Source organism: Asterias amurensis, chromosome 14, assembly GCF_032118995.1.
Source record: "Asterias amurensis chromosome 14, ASM3211899v1".
NCBI classification, from domain to species: domain Eukaryota; kingdom Metazoa; phylum Echinodermata; class Asteroidea; order Forcipulatida; family Asteriidae; genus Asterias; species Asterias amurensis.
Window position 1 is genome coordinate 17813102 of NC_092661.1, and position 20772 is coordinate 17833873.

General features: G+C 39.3%; 1 protein-coding gene across 1 annotated transcript in view; it reads left to right on the plus strand.

The window, feature by feature from the left end:
* Positions 1–329: 329 nt before the first annotated feature.
* The window catches only part of LOC139947003 (uncharacterized), a 91256-nt gene continuing 70813 nt past the window's right edge, over positions 330–20772 (plus strand). Inside the window, exons 1-15 of the mRNA XM_071944812.1 lie at positions 330–367; positions 1604–1822; positions 2828–2956; positions 3993–4165; positions 5157–5295; positions 9008–9178; positions 9827–9856; positions 10328–10403; positions 11406–11491; positions 12936–13041; positions 14384–14547; positions 15563–15813; positions 16268–16430; positions 17326–17537; positions 19158–19262. Coding sequence (XP_071800913.1) covers positions 1756–1822; positions 2828–2956; positions 3993–4165; positions 5157–5295; positions 9008–9178; positions 9827–9856; positions 10328–10403; positions 11406–11491; positions 12936–13041; positions 14384–14547; positions 15563–15813; positions 16268–16430; positions 17326–17537; positions 19158–19262 — 1872 coding nt within the window. The 5' untranslated portion in view covers positions 330–367; positions 1604–1755. The remainder of the gene's footprint in view (positions 368–1603; positions 1823–2827; positions 2957–3992; positions 4166–5156; positions 5296–9007; positions 9179–9826; positions 9857–10327; positions 10404–11405; positions 11492–12935; positions 13042–14383; positions 14548–15562; positions 15814–16267; positions 16431–17325; positions 17538–19157; positions 19263–20772) is intronic.

Consider the following 20772-nt stretch of genomic DNA (forward strand, 5'->3'; position numbering starts at 1 on the left):
TTGGCTGTTGTTCGAACCGTTAATCCAAATCTAATAAAAAATTATTCGATATTGATCTAGACTTTTTTTTTTTAACATAAAAGGATTGGCAATGAGATGGGATGCATGTCATTTAAAAATCACAATTATTATCAATTTTTTAACGCCCTATAAACTTTCAACACAATACATCCGTGGCCTTTCTGTCTATTCTGTCTTTTGGATTATAATTCACGGCATTGATTTAGGATTAAATAGAATATGCACCACAGATTGCTCGGCTTAAAAAAACACAACTGGGAACATTGAGATAAACTGCCTCAGCAAAGTAACTAACTACATTTTAGTGTCACAGACTTCAGGAGTGGACTTGGGAGTGCCACGTCGGGTGAGTGGTCTCGGGTTCTTGTATGTTTTCGAGTTCATTTTGCTGATTGTGCATGGGAAGGGGATTTTGTACAAATTTGTTTTAATTGTGACTTTGTGTTTTTAAAGGCACTGGACACTATCGGTAATTATTGAAATTAATTGTTAGCGAACCTTACTTGGTAACGAGCAATGGAGAGCTATTGGTGGTATATAACACATTGTACGAAACGGCTCCCTCTGGAGTAAAGTAGTTTTTGAGAAAGAGGTAATTCCTCACTCAAATAATAAAAGACTTCAGCTGAAGCCTTTTATTCTGCATCTGAAAGCACTAAAAGTAATGCAACAAGGGTAATTGTTTTTCACTATTCTCTTGCAAATTCGATGACCAATTGAGCTCAAATTTGTACAGGTTTGTTATTTAATGCATGTGTTGGAATAAACCAAGTGACAATACTGGTCTTTGACAATTACCGAACGTAGTGTCCATGCCTTTAATGAGAATTGCATTTGCAAACTGTTTGTGTGGGAAAGGTTTTGGCGGGAAACATGCCCCGCAGACAACATCAGTTGAGGGACTGTTGAGACTGCTTGTGTGATCTGTGGGATCATTTCGTTCGAGTCAGCTTTGTTAAATATCGCAGAATTTTATATGTTTTTGAGTGAAGTGCGCATGACTAAACATTTTTAATTTGTTAACAATTGTTGATTAGAGCACTATAACCGAACGATGGTTCCTTTAAGGATCACTGTAATTTTACTCGGAAATACTTTCGCAGAGTTTGCCACACTTACACGCTATTACTCCAACAAATATATATGTTTTTAAAAAGGACAGGAATGTTTTGTAAAACTCTTTCAGAATAGTTTACGTATTTTTGTAATGATGTATTTATCAGCTAACTCGTAATCAAAACGTACCGTTAACCCGGTAAACTACCATTCTAATTATGGTTAATTACCCCATATCTTGCTAACGGTTTGTTATACAAAAGGCAGCGTTTTTATATCTACACAAAAATAAGTTGCAACACGGACCTAACGGAATTCAGGGACAACACAAATGTGTAGTCAGTCCAACAATTTTTGTTTTGTGGCATTTTTGTGATGGTCAAGGCCTATCATTTTTTCCTATAGAGAGTTTTCTGGTTAATAGTTGGCTGTAAAAGTTGGTAATTTTTCGCATGTTTTGTGATACTTTCAAAGATAAACACTGTTTTAAATTGTATCTGTGGCTTGGATATTTTACATCGAAAAGGTTCTCTTCACACTGGCAGCTCACATCGTAGACTATAGCTATTCCGGGGACGACCAAGACGACACAATCAGCACACCGGGGTGGCAAGAGGTTTAGCCCCCATTAAGTTTTACCCAACGACACGGAGAAACGAACTCTCCAGTGGACCAAACATGAAAGCGGCACTGCTTGTCGTTTTGTTGGTCGCCTGTTCGGCAAATCTAGTCACCAGTCATGACGGTAAGTTTGAATCGGAGTGCATGACAAAACTGTTTCAGTATCGGTCCTATTCGACATGACAAATACTTTTTGAAAGGGCCAGAAACGAAATAAAACTACAAAGAGGACGACAACATTGCCTTATACTTAAAGTTAATTTCTGAATTCAAATTGTATCGTATTTTGGAACAACCTGAAAAACCGGCATAAAGCAATCCCTCACACTTGAAAGTTTCTCACTTAAAACGTACTTCTTAAACATGTACTTATAAAGCCAATACTGATAACTGTTGAATGTCATTGTAAGCATATTAATTTAACTAATACAATTTACTTAATACAATTTTTACTTAAAACTATTTAACTATTAATAAATTATGGCTGGTCACATCGGTCAGTTTGCCTTGTCCAGTCAAAGTCTTTGTCTGACAGAGGGACAGTTTTTAAAGCACTATGCTTCACATGCTTCAAATTTCCCCCTGCACAATTGGTAAACGTTCGTTTATATTAACAGTCTATAGTGTCTTAACCATAATAATGATGTTTCAATTGCTGTTGTAGTCTGTATGCAATGCTTAACATACATTTGATACTTGTGTTTGTTGTTGCCAATTTTGAAATAAATGTCTTAAAGGCAGTGTACACTATTGGTAATTACTAAAAATAATTATTAGCATAAAAACTTACTTGGTAACGAGTAACGGGATAGCCACACCAGGCGTTTGTACAGTAGCTAACAGACAGTTGCAGATGAGTATAAAACATTGTGAGAAACGGCTTCTGCTGAAGTGACGTAATTTTCCACGAATTTGATTTCAAGACATCAGAATTAGATTTTCAGGTCATAAAATCAAGCATCTGAAAGCGCACAACTTCGTGTGACAAGGGCGATTTTCTTTCATTATTATCCCGCAACTCCAACGACCAATAATTGTGCTCAAATTTTCATAGGGTTTCTTTAGCCTAAAACGAGGTTAGAACTCTACCAAAAACAAATTATCACTTTTGATTATGTTGTTTTGATAGCTACTCCGGCTTCATGTCAGGATGTACTAGCTCAAGGAAACACAAACGATGGAATGTACGAAATCGACCCTGATGGTGCAGGAGGCGAACCCCAATTCCAAGTCTACTGCGAGCTGACTGGTGGAAGAGGTTTGTCCAAAAATCACAGAGATGTGAAACGAAACATCAAGCACACAAACATTTGTGTGTTCTCCCATTTTCATTAATTAATAAGTGCCCTCACAGTTTGAATTTGCGTTTTCTTCACTAGTGGCTTTAAGTATTAGCCCTTCTATGAGGACAATATGAGTCCAATGTTTGGTACGGGTGTATAAAGGAAGACAAGTTCATTATTATTTTTACCCCCAATCTAGTCCCGTGGTATTTTGTCCACTATCTTAAAAATGGCTTATAACCATGGCCAAAATTTAATAAATCCTGTAAGCACAGAAACGTCTTAAGCACAGACACAAATTTCAAGCATAAAAAAAACATTTAGTTTACATTGTTGTGACGTGGCTCCACTCATTTTTTGTTTAGCAAAGAAATTTGTCGAGCTGTATTTTTAACTTGATAAAATTGGGCAAATATCACCACGAAAAATCATTCTTATACGTGTTGCTGTGTAGCCAAACCTGCATAAACATTCCAGAATTAACGGAATTTACATGCGAGTAGATGGCAAACAGTAGCTGTAAAACATACGGGTACCAATTTGTTTCTTTATTTAACATACCACGAAGGCGTCTATTGTTTGTGTTTTCCTATACCAATCGAGATCATACGTTATTCCTGTTTTCCAAAGCTGGACAGTTTTAAAACAGTCCAAGTTTTTCAAGTGCAAGCATGGATGGCGAGCATTAGACGTAAAACCTATGTGTACCAATTTGGGACCTTTGGGACGCTAGGTGGCAGCAGACTTATCAAGTAAATACATTGTTCTCTGTAAATACCAATGCGCAAGCGCAGACTGTTGAATGAGGTGCATTGTGGGATATATATGGATCAAATTTGGATACCAGCAAGACCACAATGCACCTAATTCCAAGCTTTACGCGCGCGCCCCGGTATTTGCGAAAAGGTCTATGGAAATTTACCTGGTAAGTCTGCTGCCACCTAGCGTTCCAAAGCCTCCCATTGGTTGTGTTTTCCTACACTAATCGAGATCATACGTTATATCCATTAGGTGTGTCTATCCTCCACCACGATGCCGAGTGTGCTGACCGGGAAGCCTGCAAGGTAGACGGTTTCGAAGAACCAGGTTCCTTCGTTAAGAAAGTCAACTATAAAGGTAACATCAAACAGATCGAAGCTCTGATTGACCTTTCCGGCTACTGTGAGCAGTTCCTCAGTTACGAAGTGAGTCAACACAAAGTCCTTGTTTGTCTGTTTGACACAATTTTTGTTGAATGTCCTTCTTTTTTGCAGTGCAAGGTTTTACTTTTTTATTGTTTTCTTATTTTGTGAATAGCAAGGTTTACTCGCACATACACTGTCAAATGCAATAATAAAGCCACAAAAAGTAGACAATGGAGGTTTTGCTGCACACGCGAGCAACGTGATCGTCGGAAAATTGTGTGATTCTAGGTGAAGTCACCACTTTGGGCTTATTGCATGTTCACATGACGTCTGCAATTACGTACCTGGAAATGGTTACTTCACGTAAGCTAAAAACGTGAGATTTTAATTTTCTGACGTCCACGTTCCACGCATTGCTCGCGTAACGTGCAGCTTAACCTCTCTAGTGTTGGTCTTGTGCGTTTTCGAAAAATAATATTACGGGGGAAATAAGGTGTCGGCATGTAGTCAGTTTAAGTCGAAATGCAATATTGGTTAATCACTCTGGCAATGAACGAAACAGTTAATGTTTTACGACCGTGCGCACAGAGCTGTGCGTTTTCTGTCACTTCATCATGACGTCAATGCAAAAGAAAGGAAGGGCGACTTCGGCTAGAGCTACGGCTAGATCGCGCGCGTCTGCCTATTCTCCAACACTTGCAGACGCGCTAATCTAGCCGTAGCTGTAGCCGAAGTCGCCCGTCGGACAAGGCCAACAACAGCGCCCCCTCCGCATAAATAGGCATACACCCTGTTGCGCATCTTTACCACACGAACGTCACTGCACAGTGCACAGTAGCACTTGGGGATCTACCCCGTCCCCACCCCAAATGGCACAACCAATATGTCACCTGGCTGATGACGTCAGATGAATTGCGCCACTTACTCTTGAATTCCAAACTAATCAGCTCTGTCGTGCGGTTGCTCTTTCAATTTTTGGTAAGGTGTTGTGTATAGGGCAGGTATGTTATAACAGTTTCCTGTCACTAACCCTATTGATGGTATTTCACAGGCACACGCTAGTGTTATTTACTGGCAACCGCAGAACAAAAACTATGCCTGGTGGCAGAACAGGAACAATCGTGTGATGCAAAACTGGGGAGGTGCCCCGACAGGAACCCACGGCTGTGGATGCAGTACAGAAGCAGAAGGTGCATCATTTTGATTGATTTATTGTTTTATGCAGGAGGCTATTAAAAATAGCCTCACTGTGATGAGGTTTGTGTGTGGTACAATCTCGAGATACGCCACCCGGTCGTGTTGCCATTTTTTTGTTATTACAGAAACCCTATTTTGATTCGATGGCCTAACAAAACATTTTTTGTAACTAAATGAAATCCAATCAAATCAGATGTTTTTGGGCTGGCCTACGATTATTTATACCTCATTAAACTAACGGACCAATACAGGCAATATGCATGCTTCAAGTAGTCATTTAACATCAGATTTAACACCTTTTAGTTGATCAGGTAGAGGAGCAAACCGGAACCTCTTAGAACTCATATACAAAAAATTAACTTCATAGGTGAGATTAAGTTACCATGCCATTGTTTCTAACGAAGGGATAAAGATGCTTTTAAAAACCTCAATGTTAACGGCAAAGATTTATAAATAAACTATTAAAATGCAAAGTAAAAGTAAAAATTGCGTTGCAATCAAGGGACCGATAGCAAGATAGACTGACGCCGCTGTACCTGCAGAGCGCCCTCTTTGGTAGAGTAGTAATGTCAGTTTATTATCAGAACATGTCATCGATTCAAAAGACGATCGATGGTACACAGCCGGTCACCAACTTTCCACACCTTCTAGGCAAGGAAAGCAGATGCTCATATTGCACGTTAACAGAGAATTAATTTTCACTTGCGTGGCACCGGCAACTATACGCAATTGGCAACAGGCACCATGTAATTTTCCATTGTCTTACGGTTTTTCTACGCCTGCCGTACAAATTTCAAACAGTGTTGATACCTCGAACCATCGTACCTGGGTCTGCTGCCGTCCCGTGGTCTGATGTCTTATGGAATGTCTGCAAGTCTCACTATCTATAATATTATCAATCTATCTATCAATAAATTAATCAATCAATTAGTCAGTCGATAAATACTTTTCAACTATGCCAATCAATCACCACTAAGTGAGCCTATTTTAGGCGCCAGTAAGCCTAAAGCCATCCTATCCCGTGTCGTGTGACAGCCGAATTGACAAAACCGTCACACATAAATACAAAAAAATATATATACATATTACAACTAAAATACGTAGAAAATAAACTGGAGTAGGCCTATACATTTGATCTGCCAGTCTCTTCTTGGAAAATGTTCATATTCGCCGAAGTTTTGACGTATATGTTATAAGATCGTTTCATTGCACTTTTGGTGCCGCCGAGTTCAACATCTGCATGCACGGCGGCCGTTGTGTCCGGTGTCGCATGCAATCCTCTATATGCAATACTATCCGGAGGACAGTATTGCATATGCAATAATGTCCGCCGGACGGTTTTGCATATGCAATCGTGTCCGCCCGGACGCTACTACATAATGCAATTGTGTCCGCCCGGACACATTTGCATATGCAGTTGTGTCCGCCCTCGTGCAAAACCGTCCTTGCAGTAAACTAAACGCCCTTGGTCGACGGAACACGTTTGTCTTTTTTTTTTACAAGCTAACTAAGTGCATGTCATGAATGACATGGGAAATGTTCGGCCGTTGGGTATTCGCTGCAATCATAAAATACGTGAATGATCTTGCTGCATATATGTACATGTCTACCGGACGGTTTTTGCATAGCCCCGGACACGATTGCATATGCAAAAGTGTCCGGAGCGGACAGTATTGCATGGCGGACACATTTGCATCTGACACCGGCCCTAGGAGATTCTCTCCCCCATTATGGCGAACCGTATGTACAGACTACTTATATGACAGCGCCCTCTTTTGAATCATCCTTCTCCAGTATTTCTCCGGCGGGATAGCTTTCCCTGGGGTCACCGATTGTCAGTTTCCTCATGGAGATAGAATTAGAGGTTTATTTAAGTTGTATAAAAAGTAGCCAATTATACTGGAAGACCCTGTGAAAATTTGAAGGTAGTTACTGTGTTTTACTAGTCTAAGGAGACGCATGCCATAGGCCTACTTGTTGTACAGTGTAATCTTTCGTTCGCCTTGTTAGTTGAGGGCGCTATGGCCAATTATCGGTTATTTTGATTTATTTATTATTATTTAGTCAGGTAGTTAACAATTTCCTATACAAATGAGATTAATATCACAACATTATTTCTTGTTGCATGCACCGAGGAGTGTAGAGTGGGCTGCCACTGTCTTCAATGCTCGAAGTGTGACGTCATATGTTTGGGCTACTACTTGGAGTTATTACCAAAAACTATTGGTGGCGCTATTTATATTAAATCTTTACAGTGTAGTTAATTTTAATTTCTATCATACGGTGAATAATGCTTAAAATGAATCTATTAGGGGGAAAAAGTTAGTGTGCAATAAAAGTTGTAACTTTTCTCAATGATAAAAAACTTTTAAAAAAGAAAATTGTTAACTAGGTAGGAGTTCATGTACATCTGTTCAGTCTGGTTCCAATACAATGAACGTAAAGTTCTCTATGCTAACCTGTTTTCGTCTGGGTACCAAACATATATAAACATTGAACGACCACGGTCCACGGTCTCCAAAAATTGACTCTGCAAACTTTGGTTTTAGGTTAGGATTAACCTATATAATGTAAACCCGATGTGACTGTTGTTTGCGCTATTTGAGACTGATATGTAAGAGGTAAGTTCTGGAAATTTTGGTAGAACTTGAAATTGAACAACAGAGCAAACAGATCGCAGAACGAACCCCATTCTTGTGTAATGTGTTTGTACTGCGTAGCGTAGGAATGCTCAAACCATGATCAAACCAGCGATTCATGTTTTTACACATCGAAGCAGTCATACTTGTTTTGAAGGTGATGCTGACATGGATAGATATGTTGATATGGTAGCTGATAAAGTTGAGGATTCTGAATGGCGGTGGAGATTTAATTTAAAACTTATATATTGTCAAAATGTATCTTTTTTTTTAAATGTATTAGTAGGGCCTAAAAAGTAATGGTTGTGATCATAATCAGTTTACTGGTCAATTAAAGTTACTTTCACACACTCAAAAACAAAATAAAATATAAACAAAAATTAACGATCACTTCTGAAAAGGAAGAAATGTGAATATTTTAAACAAGTAGGTTACACAGTTTTTAGTAGCCCACTGAGCAAGTTGGAGGGTGGTGTTTACTAGCCCATCCATACTTAGCTGTTTTAACTTGACAATGATTAATGTACGCCAGGGTACAACGAAATTAACACTGGACCATAGACCTGAGGCCAGTGATTTTAGGCTCGGACCAGTAAACTTACCACTGTACAGGTCTGGCAGTCTTGTGATTTTGGAGTAACACCTCACTGCATTTTTAATTCAAACTGATGAATGCAGACATCTTTCAACTCCATTGAGTTATGAAATAATATCCATAAGAATTTTTTTTTAAATCTTCTCTTTAGTTCTTATTCCCAAAACAGCTCAAATGTGAAGCTGTGTAGATGGTGTTCTTCTCATGTTGCTTTCGTTCTTGTAAAACATTATTCTCTGGTCCAGTAAACATTTTGAGCTACAAGCCCTACAGTGTTGTGTTTTTCCCCCATTTTGGAGCCCTGGGACTAGCAGTCTTGTGTTTTTTCCCCCAAATTTGAGCCCTGGGACTAGTGTTGACATATAATATGAGGTTGGTGGAGTCGAAACCATACCAATCTTAGTTCTAGGAGAGGTCTCTTCGCAAAGAGTTAAACAATCTTATTGGTTGATGTCTTACTGATTAATGCAGGTTGTATTGAGAAGAAGCGGTGTAACGCTGATTGCAACACCCATCAGCTGACTGTAGACAGCGGATACCTGAATGACAAAGATAACCTGCCGGTTACTGAGCTGCACTTTGGTGACACTGGAACACTTACAGATGACGAATATGGATTCTACAAACTGGGACCAATCAGATGTAAGTATACGATCCAATTTCATACAGCTGCCCACTGCTTAACAGTGTCGTCTGCTAAGCAGAAGAGAGCAGGATACCAGCCACAGATTGTACATGAGAAATGCCTTTTTGGCTGGTGACCCTACTCTAGTAAGCATAATTTTGTTGTGCCTAAAGCTTCATTTGTGTGCTCAAGCAGCTCTAAGAAATCAAGCCCGGGACCTCGACTTCAATAAGCATGGAAGTTAGCTAGGCAAAAGACGGTGCTTACTGCTTACCAGAAGTAAGCTACTGTCAGCCAAAAGGCCATTATGACCCATTTTTGATTGGTTTGTTGCAAACGTGTTTGCTGTGTAACCGTTAATTACAGTCGCAGTTTTTTTCCACTTTGGCTGTGTGGCCAGCAATTTTGTTTTCCTCTGTACTTTGGAAAGCACTGAGTATACAGTGCTAAGCACACAAAAAATATTCTTCACCCCTGAGAAAGTCATTACAAATTATTACACCCCCCCCCCCCCAAAAAAAAGAAAAATATTACAAATTACGGTCATTTCGTTAAACTGAAGCTGTATTGATTTGTTTAGACTTGGAATTTGGAATGAAATCAACAGATTAGTTTTTAAGAGTGCTACAATTAATCTCACTGTAATCTCTCTATTCATTGTACAGGTAGTGGAGGCCCAACTCACAAAGAACAGGGTAGGTGACAATTAAAAATCTTAAAATAGTTAAAAGAATAATAATATTTTGGGGTTGTTCACAGAACAATTTACTATTTAATAGAAATATTAATTTTTACCCTTTGTCTAGTAGGTATGACACTGCTCTAGAATAGCAAGGGTCTTCCCACCTGAGTAATATGCCTGTGATTTTTAATCACAGAACTCTGGAAAGTACCGAGTATACAGTGGTAACACACATCGGTGTAAAAAAAAAAATGAGGCGGGTTTGAAGCAATGAACTACAGATTAGGCCAAAAAAGAAATACCAGTTGATTGCCCCGTCCGCATTCCATTTGGGGGCGCATACTTTTTTTCTACTTTTTTAACGTATCTGCCCTTTACCAACTGATCTGTGTAGCCCTGTGTTAGCTTGAATATCTGGCGTCACACTTTATAGACTGCATATTTCTAACTAAAATTTGTTTTCAAATGTTATTTTTATTCACAGAAATCCCCGTTTTCAACACTGATACAATCTACCAGTACCGCTATGACCTTCCCAGAATCAAGCCCGGAGAGTGCAGGTATTAAACTTTGTTTATAATAATAATATTAATGTTAATAAAAACAATAATGATAATGACAACCATTTTTTATATCGCGCTTTTCACACCTAAGCTTGGGCGATATCACGATATTATCGAATATCACGGTATTAATTTGGACACAATTTTCGATATCGGATGGATTTGGTTTTAATCAAAATATCGATATATCGCGATATATCGATATATCGATTAGATATCGCGATGTATTTGCTAGCTGAGACATCTTGCACCCCATAGGTTTGGAGTAAAACCAGAAGAATGGGTCATTAGAACACCTCTCTTATGCTAGGATTGTCTCTTCTACAACTTTCACTGGGAGTTTTCAGACTGATGATGTCAAATTTCATTAATCGCGATTATATCGAATATCGCGATATATTGTCGGCGATATATCGTGAATAAAATAAATCGATATCGCCCAAGCTTATTCACACCTAAATGGCGTCTCACAGCGCTGCAAACATTTTTGACTTAGGTCACTGGGTCATACAATTCATTCCTTAAACTGTCTCAGCTCCCCTAGAGAGCATATAGCCTGTGCAAATGCGCTTCACGGCTAAACCAATCACAAGAACCATCTCTGCCCTCACAGGTACCCATTTACCCCTGGGTGGAGAGAAGCATGTTGTTTAAGTGTCTTGCTTAGGGACCAAGTGTCACGACTCCCGAACCCACACTCTGCTGAACAGAATCACAAGAGCTTGAGTTTGGTGTTCTTATCCGCTCGGCCACGACACCCTTCATAATTAGATCTGACCAAACAGTGATTAAAATTCTTCACATGAAATATTTCTTTTCCCTTCAAAATTTTAGTCTTTGGGAAAAACTTTGCTATGGTGAAAGTCCTTTAACAGTTTTCAAAAATTTCATTTAAAATGTGTTTGTTTGTGGCTCCAAATAAATGTCAAATAAAAAAATAAGCGACATAGGTGGAAAAATAGTGTCTTAACATTAATTTATGGCTTTTGAAACTTGCAGAATTGTCTTTGAAGTTAAGGCTTGCAACGATGCCTTCATTGGATTCTCGGAGCAAGAAGGAGAACAAGCTGAACTTATTGAACTGAGTAAGCAAAATGAAAACAATTAAACATAATAATAAGAATAAGAATAATATTAAAAATTTATACTTCACCCCTTATTTACAAAATGATCAGAGGCGCAGAACACTTGTTAAAAAGCACAGAGTGGAAGAAAAAGACAAAGAAAAAAGACTGGTCACCAGGCCAGTGCCCAAACAAAAGTATGGGGATACGCCAACAGAGAACTAATTAGTTACTTATTACATATAGGCCTTTCTCTAATGTTTTGATCTTTTCAGGAGACAGACGCCTCTAACCCTATCTATGCTAAAATTCTAAACTAACTGGCAAGATGACCATAGAAGAAGACATTAAAAGCTAAAAAGCGGTTTTAAAAAGATAGGTTTTTATATTACATTTAAAAGAGATGAGTTTCTGTTCGCTACGTATGTATTTGAAGCGGTAGCGCATTCCAAAGCTTAGGGGCTGCCACAGAAAAAGCCCTATCACCAAAACATAACATATTTTGGCTGGTGACTCAATTCTGGCTGAAAGGAACATTACAGAATTGGTTTGTTAACAAAACAGTTGCTGGCAGTGTAAGCACTTTATGCAATCCACCATTACATAAACTGGCAAACCTGTAGAAGTTTGAGATCGATTGGCTATCTGGGTCACGAGAAAATAGTGAAAAACCGATTACAAATTTTGCACATTTTGCTCACTCAGTGATAAACTCCAAACAGGAAATTTGTTTTATTTATTTCTCATCAAGTATGACATTTCAGACAGAAATATTTCAAGGGATGTTTTCTTCTATCATCATTAGATGTGTAAGCAATATTTTAAGGGAAGCTTTCTACTATCATTATCCCTTCAAACCGTGTAAGTTAAATGTAAATCTGTACACATTGTGTTTTGTGTCCTACGAAGAGTACCCAGACCCTTTAAAAGCAACCTATATGATAACCCAAGAATCTCCTCCAATCATTTCAGTGCAGTCATGGAAGTGGACCAACTTTAACCCAAAGATCAACTCACTCCATACATTCCTGCTAGAAACCTCCTTTCTGTTAACAAGGACACCCTTGTTATCCCTAATGTTGCCGCCAAAGCGTATGATCAACGTAGTTGTCAGTTTGCTGCACCTCATTTATGGAACAATCTCCCTCTAATCAAAACATTTCTGTTCAATTCATCTTATACATAATTATTCTTTTGTTCCTCTGAGCCCTTTGAGACTTTCTTTTAGAGGTCTTAGGTGCTATTGACCCCTTGCACACACATCACATGCGGCGACTGTGCCATGCTCCCCATTTTGGTTGGCAATAGGTTTACATGTAAGCCTCACGTCGCCTAAAATGCACGATTCACTGAATAACGCACGGTGACATTGCCCACCAAAATGGCGCATCCTAGATTATTCTGATGATGATGTCAGGTGAATTGGGTCAATAGAAATGCAGTTGTTATTATTGTTGTGTTTCAGATATCGGTGGGTGGGGAAACTCAAAGACTGTCATCAGAAACTGTAAGCAGTGCCAAACAGAGAGTGCTGTCGAAGAAGCAATTCTAAGCTGTGATGAGCCCAAAAAGTAATTCTTTTGAAGTTTGAAGTTGGATAATGTTTGTTTTATGCTGAATATTTTGTGCATAGAATCTTCCTTTTGTCTTATTACCCCAGACCAGTTATAACATGGGGGGGGGGGTAGTATAACATCTTGTAAACTATTTGGTGCAATAATATTATTAACTTTGGTTTTTACCCATACACCTATGTGTGTTAGCACTGTAAACTTTCCCGAGTCCTGTGAAAAAAACGTCACAGGCATATTACTCGGGTGGGATTTGAACCCACGATCCTTGCAATTCTAGAGCAGTTTCATACCAACTAGACCGCAGAGATTGCCCGTTAGCTAGAGGCAGTTCAAATCCTATGTTTTGGCAGCGGGTATCTGACTACTGCCCATCAATAACTGGGCATGTCCTGACACGGGAGAGGTCCCTAAGCATGAGGAACATTTTTCTGATGTTAGGCGATGGGACTGAAAACAAAAGGACTCTTACAGGATTGGGACTTGAGTCGAGTCTAGGGATGAGGGGAAACAAGGGGCTGGTCATAGAGGCAAATCCTAATAGACAGTTATCATGGGGCGGCCATCTTGGTTTTCTCTCATTCATATCAATGTAACTAAATCGAGGCTGGAAGAAAAAAAAGTCTAGTTCCTTTTTTTCAATGAATATTATCATTCTTTAGTGTTATAAGAATGGATGGATAAACAAAACAACAGAAGATAAAACTAATTAATTAATTAAGCACTGATAAACAAGGAACCTCAAACAATGCTTCAATTGATCAGGGCCCATGTTGATAGACCTGCTTTCTACTATAGCAGAAATGAGCAGGTCACAATTTGAACAGCGTCATTTTGCTGTGCATTTTGCTGTGCTACTTTTTGTGCTACGCAGCTCTATGAAATTGGGCCCTGGCTTTTATAACAAGATGGCATTTGACTTGGTTTAAAGGCAGTGGACACTATTGTTAATTACTCAAAAAAGTTATCAGCATAAAAACTTTCTCGAAGACGAGTAACGGCTCCCTCTGAAGTGCCATAGTTTTCGAGAAAGAAGTAATTTTCAACGCATTTGATTTCGAGACCTCAGATTTAGAACTTGAGGTCTCGAAATCAACCATCTAAACACACACAACTTCGTGTGACAAGGGTGTTTTTTTCTTTCATTATTATCTCGCAAGTTCGATGACTGATTGAGCTCAAGTTTTCACAGGTTTGTTATTTTATGCATATGTTGAGATACACCAACTATGAAGGTTAGTCTTTGACAATTACCAATAGTGTCCACTGTCTTTAAGTAATTGCAGGCTAGAAACCTTAAAACCATTATTATGACTTTTCTTTAATAAATTGTTCACTTTAGATTCTTTGTGTCATGGTGTACTGGAACGTTTACCTTTGGACGTGAGGGGCACGGTTCGCTGTTGAGCTGGAACCCACCGAGGTCAATTCATCCAACTCACGTTGCATTCTCTACAGGTTATGGCGCCACTGGAACTTTTTCTTTCGACAGTTTCTATTCTAAAGGTGAGAAACCAGAAATATCACAGTTAGGCGTGTCTGCTTGAATAATAGGGAGCTTTTGCGTTTTGGACGACAGATGGTTCATCAAACCGTAATGACGACCTTTAGCGTCATCTGCGCATGCGTGGGCTTTGAGATCGATCGTCCCTCAATTTCGTTGACAGTACTTGGGATGAATCTCCGTTGTGCTGAAAACGACAACGTTTGGCGGAAAATTACTCATCGTCGCACAACCATCTGTCCTCGAAAAAGAAAACTCCCTCTTTGACGCTTTGTAAACTATACTTTCCGCATGTAGCACTATGCCAAAAGCAGACTGAATCAAGTCTAATGTTTACTTCCCATCATGCATCACCTTATAACATAACCGCTCACACTAAGGCCGTGTCCGAATTGGCGACTTCGGCTACAGCTACGGCTAGGGCGCGCGCGTCTGCTATCCTTCAACACTGACAGACCTGCTGATCTAGCCGTAGCTGTAGCCAAAGTCGCCAATTCGGACACGGCCTTAGTCACTGTTCTGGTATCATCTTGAAAGCTTGACTAGCCTTTAACACAAGAAGTTGTTATGTTCATTACACCACGGATATTACCAAGATATGGAATATTAGATTTAAAACGAGCCTTGTTTCTTCATACCAAACTCAGAGTCTACCACAGTAGACAATGGATCGTACTAGCGGTCGCAACTGTATGAAGAAATTAAGTAAATGCTTTTACGAGAAAAGATTTAGCTTTTTACATTTTAACCGTTGTTAGATTATATGTGTGCCCTTCGAAAAGGGAAGGGGTTAGCCCTCGGTGTTCCTGGTTTGATTGGCATTACATTGCACCACAGCAACTTGTGAACCAATACAAAGTGCTATTTAAAAAGGAGTAGGTCTCATAGTTTAAAGGTACATGTAGTCCCACATACCTTGCAGGAAAATACTGTATGTTAAAGCAACTTGAGCATACGGATATGCGCTATGTAAGAATCCACTATTATTGTTATTAATTGTTCGTTTGTTTGAAACAGAAATCCATACCTGCCAGAACCAAAAGGCTGATATCAACTGTGGAAGCAGGTTCGTAGATATCCTGTCGGCTGTGTATGGGCGTAACTCCAAGGAACACTGCCCTCACAGGTACATGAAGTCCACAAACTGCGCAGCCAGCAAATCTCTTGAGGTCGTCGGCTTGCAGTGTCAAGGAAAACACCAGTGTCGTCTGACTGTCAACAATGGAGTCTTTGGAAACCCATGCTGTGGAACGTTCAAGTACTTGCATGTGAGTCCTTCAAACTAACAGCAGACTTTTTATACATGTATAACACTAGGAGTTTTAAAATTTTTTAAGGGGAGACGTTCAAAAAAATTTCATAGAGCTGCTTAAGCAAAAAATTTTGCTTAAGCAAAAAATTCATTGCTTAGTAAAATCAGATTACCGGCCAAGACTCCACTCAATTGGTATGCTAAGTAAACAACAGCTAAATACCAGTCACAAGCAAAGTATGTTGCATGAAATTTTGGCCAGTAACATGTGTAAAATAAGCGAGCTATTTTCGTGCTAATGCAATTTTTTTGCTTAAGCAGCTCTATGAAATTGGCCCCTGGCCTGCTTAGCCGCGACACAAATTATGGACTGTGTTAGTTCACAAAGTTATAGGAAAGCAACACAATTTCAAAGAATATAAAAGTGATTGTTATTGAATGTTTTTTGTGTTGTTTTTTTTCCCATGTAGGCCAAGTATCGTTGTATCGATTTACCAAAAAAGAAGCGATTTACCAACGATGTCTGTGAAAATAATGACTGCAATCCTCTTGGTGGCCAGTGTCTGCCTCTCCGTGGATCAGATTACCAGTGCTCATGCAAGGCTAATTTCTTCGGGGACAAATGCGAGAGAGGTAGGTGCAAAACTTCACTGTTTCTTTTTCTGCAGTTTTGTGTTGTGTCTGGGCCAAGAGATCTAGTTCACCTGACCCAAGCGCTGGTGTTGTCAGCAGCAGAGGGTGGTTTCGATACCCGGTCATGAAACTTGTGCCTTCGAGCATATAATTGCTTCATAAAAGTTTGGAAGGTAGTGCATTCTGTTTTACCAGCCAGGCTCCTAGTGGATGATACCCATGCCTACATCCTTACAGACGAAGAGGGTAGTCCTGTTTCAGCCCCGGGAGTAGGTGGCTTTGTGCTCCTGCGTGGCAGTTGATTTGGGTCGACAGCCCTCATAAGTTAAGTGTCACTAGCCATCACTATCAAGGAGGTCGGGCCATGTGTTGTGAGGCAGTATATATTAAAAAAGAAGAACCCTAGTGAACCAACTAAAGCCCGGTTCAAATGCAAATGCGAAACAAATTTTGACATCGCAGGGCCGTTTTCGCAGCGAATGTTTCCCTGGAGTTGAGTACAAGTCAACTGATGATGCAACTAATTCATTGCAAACTTGTGACGTCAAAACTCAAAGGGAGGATGAATCAGGCTTTATACTGATAGAACGCACACTAGTTCAGGATAGTTGGACTAGTCTAGTCCAAGATATGTGACAAGCCTATCGAGGTTGGTTGCATCATTGGTTACCAATAGCCGCTTCCATAGCACAGTGCAGAGTGTACCAGTTTTCAGAAAAACAAGAGGACTGACTCTGATGTATCATTACAACAATCACTCAGACATGATTTTATCGACATGCCAATGAACCTTGTTACCTTGTTACGTAGCATCGTGTCTTTTGATGGTTGGGGCAGAATTTGGTAACATGCTATTATTTAATTGATTTTGTTTTCTTAAATTTGTTTATAACAGAGTATGCGATGTGCCGAGCATGGGGTGATCCTCATTACACAGGATTCAACGGAAGGAACTTTGACTACCAGGGCATGTGCAAATACACACTCGCTACCCCCTGTGTCGATAATGAAAACTTCCTTTTCAGGGTCGTTGGGGTCAATAAGGTGGCCTCATGGAACAACCGTGTATCCTACAATCGTGGCATGGAGCTCAAAATCGGAGGCTCGGTGAGATTCAATATTTAATAGATGTTAAATTTGCATCGGGGATAAAGAATATTCGTTTTGATTTTACCCATATACACCGATGTGTGTTAGCACTTTATACTCAGTACTTTCCCGAATTCTGTGGAAAAAAAAATACAGAAAAAAGGTCTCTCTCCAAATTAAATTGTCTCATACTTCTTCAAAACCATTGAAATCTTATTTTCAATCAGTGTGTGTTAGCACTTTATACTCAGTACTTTCCCGAATTCTGTGGAAAAAAAAATACAGAAAAAAGGTCTCTCTCCAAATTAAATTGTCTCATACTTCTTCAAAACCATTGAAATCTTATTTTCAATCAGTTTTACTCAAAATAAGACAGGTACACTTTTTTCATATTGTATGTATTTATTTTTCTTGAGTTGAGATATATTACTCTGTTTATTCAAAAACATCAACAACAGCCGTACAAAAACATTGGAAAAAATATACTTTAGCTCCTTGTGACAATTGTTTTGGGTTGATAGCCCAAATCGATAAAGGGTAGCTCTCACCTTGAAGTGGCAGTAAAAATCCCACCATGGGGAAAAAACCATGCAATCAGGGGCCATATTCATAAAGCCTGTTAGCACAATAACTTGCTAAGCAGAGAAACATTAACTTTTGATGATTTTAGCACAATAACTTGCTAAGCAGAGAAACATTAACTTTTGATGATTTAAAAAAGTTATCTTTTAACTTTTAATGATGTATCATAGTTGCAATTAAAGGAACACGTTGCCTTGGATCGGTCGAGTTGGTCTTTGAAAAGCGTTTGTAACCGTTTATTATAAAATGCATATGGGTAGAAAGATGTTGTAAAAGTGGAATACAATGATCCACACAAACATGTCTCGAAATTGCGTGGTTTTCCTTTTACCTCGTTGACTAACACGTCGGCCATTTATGGGGGTCAAAATTTTGACTCCCATAAATGGCCGACCGTGTTAGTTCGCACAGTAGAAGGAAAACCACGCAATTGCGAGGCAAACTTGTGTGGATCATTGTATTCTACTTTTAAAACATCTTTCCAACCATATGCATTTTATAAAAAACAGTTACAAACGCTTTTGTTTTGACCAACTCGTCCGATCCAAGGCAACGTGTTCCTTTAAGATTTTATGCTGTAAAGACTATTGTGCATTAACCTAAAAAATATGTGGGTTTTTTTCTGCTATTTTTAATTACTGTATTTTAATGTGCAAATGAAGAAAGTGATTTTCATGCTGGGCATGATGAATAAAACTTTGAATTGAGTTGAATTGAATTGAATTGAAAAAATGTAGCCTAACAGAAACAGGTTACCTGCCAGCTAAAATTACATTAAGTTTACATTGTATTAACTGGTGCCCCACTCAATTTTGGCTTAGCAAAGAAATTTGTCAAGCAGTGTTTTCTGCCAAACAGCTTGATGAATTTGGGCCCAGGTAGGTAGTGAATCCACACAAGGCACCATGTCTAAAGTGGGATTCAAACCCGGGTCACAGAGGTGAAAGGCAGGGGAAAAATCACTCAACAAACCTGGATTCTCCGATCTTAAGATTTCCCCAGTAAAAAAATACTGTATTTGTTGTAACAATTTATATAATTTTTCTTTGTCACAAGGATATCGTCCTCGCTCAAGGAAAACAAGTTCAAATTGATGGAGCAATTGTCAATGCTCCATGCGCCGTAAAAGACACCAAAATTGACCTTGACGGCAAGTTTTTGGTAAGTTGTGAACGCTGTGACTGCCTACATGTCGGTTCATACTTTAATTGTTTTTTTTTTTTAGTTAGCCCAAAACAAGGCTAAAAGCCACTCTAGGTAAAGGGCTACAAGGAAACAAAACATAGAAATGCAGAAACTCAGTGGAGCTGGAGGTAGGAATTGACATTCCTCTTAAAAGATGGCAGATCATAGGATCAAAGGGAAACATTGTATTGTATTTAATTTTATTCCAAAACTGGAACAAACCTGACTACCCGCAGGAAGTGGTTAAAGAGGGGCTCTGTATTGGTTACAAATTAATCCCAGAAAAAAACGTGTTTTACGAGGCATGCTCACCATTACGAGTGCCCTTCTTTGTATGGGTAAAATTAAGTGTAGCGGAAAGCCAAAGGTTGAGGGCACTGAAGCTGTACCAGTTGCAATGAACCATCGACTTAAGTCAGAAACATTTGATCAGTTCAGACTCGATGTGGTTAAACGCACACGACACGGTTGGTAATTGTCAAAGGCCATTTTTTTTCACTTGGTGTATCCCAACATAATATGCATAAAACAACAAGCCTGTGAAAAAGAGCAACTATAAATATAAATGTTAATAGTAAACTTGCGGGTACAACCATGGGTAAAAATAAACTCTTTTGAGGGAGTGGTGGCTCTGAAAAGAGCCGGTTTGGTCTCGACGTTTCGAACAGTATACTCTGCTCGTCTTCAGGAGAATGCTGGACTACTGGAGGTGGTGGAGCTTATAATGTATGACTGGAGGGATGCACTTTTGGGTGGGAAGGATACAGCTTCGATCCTTCCCACCCAAAAGTGCATCCCTCCAGTCATACATAAGCTCCACCACCTCCAGTAGTCCAGCATTCTCCTGAAGACGAGCAGAGTATACTGTTCGAAACGTCGAGACCAAACCGGCTCTTTTCAGAGCCACCACTCCCTCAAAAGAGTTTTTTACCCATGGTTGTACCCGCAAGTTTACTATTAATATTTATATTTATAGTTGCTCTTATTCTCCACACCATGCAAAGCTTCAAACACCATTTGAGCCTGTGAAAATTTGGGCTTAATTGGTCATCGAAGTTGCAGGAGAATTATGAAAGAAAACACACCCTTGTTGCACAACTTTGTGTGCTGTCACGACTGGGACTCGAACCCATGCACTCAGCTGATCAGAAACACCAGCGTTTGAATCCGGTGCTTTTATAACCCCTCAGCCAAGCCACATCAAGTAGTTGTATTACATCCAAATTTGATACGGAACATTTCAAATTAGATATAATGACAGGGTAACTTTTTATAACGCCCCAATAACAGGCTTTTTACCTCTTTCTCAAACACTATGTTACTTCAGAGGGAGCTGTTTCTCACTATGTTTGGTACTTTCAACAGATCTCCATTGCTCGTTAGGTTTTTATGCTAAAAATTACCAATTGTGTACAGTGCCTCAAAACAAAGCTATCCTGCTAATAATAATAATAAGACATTTGTAAAGCGCCTAATGCAAAAGCCT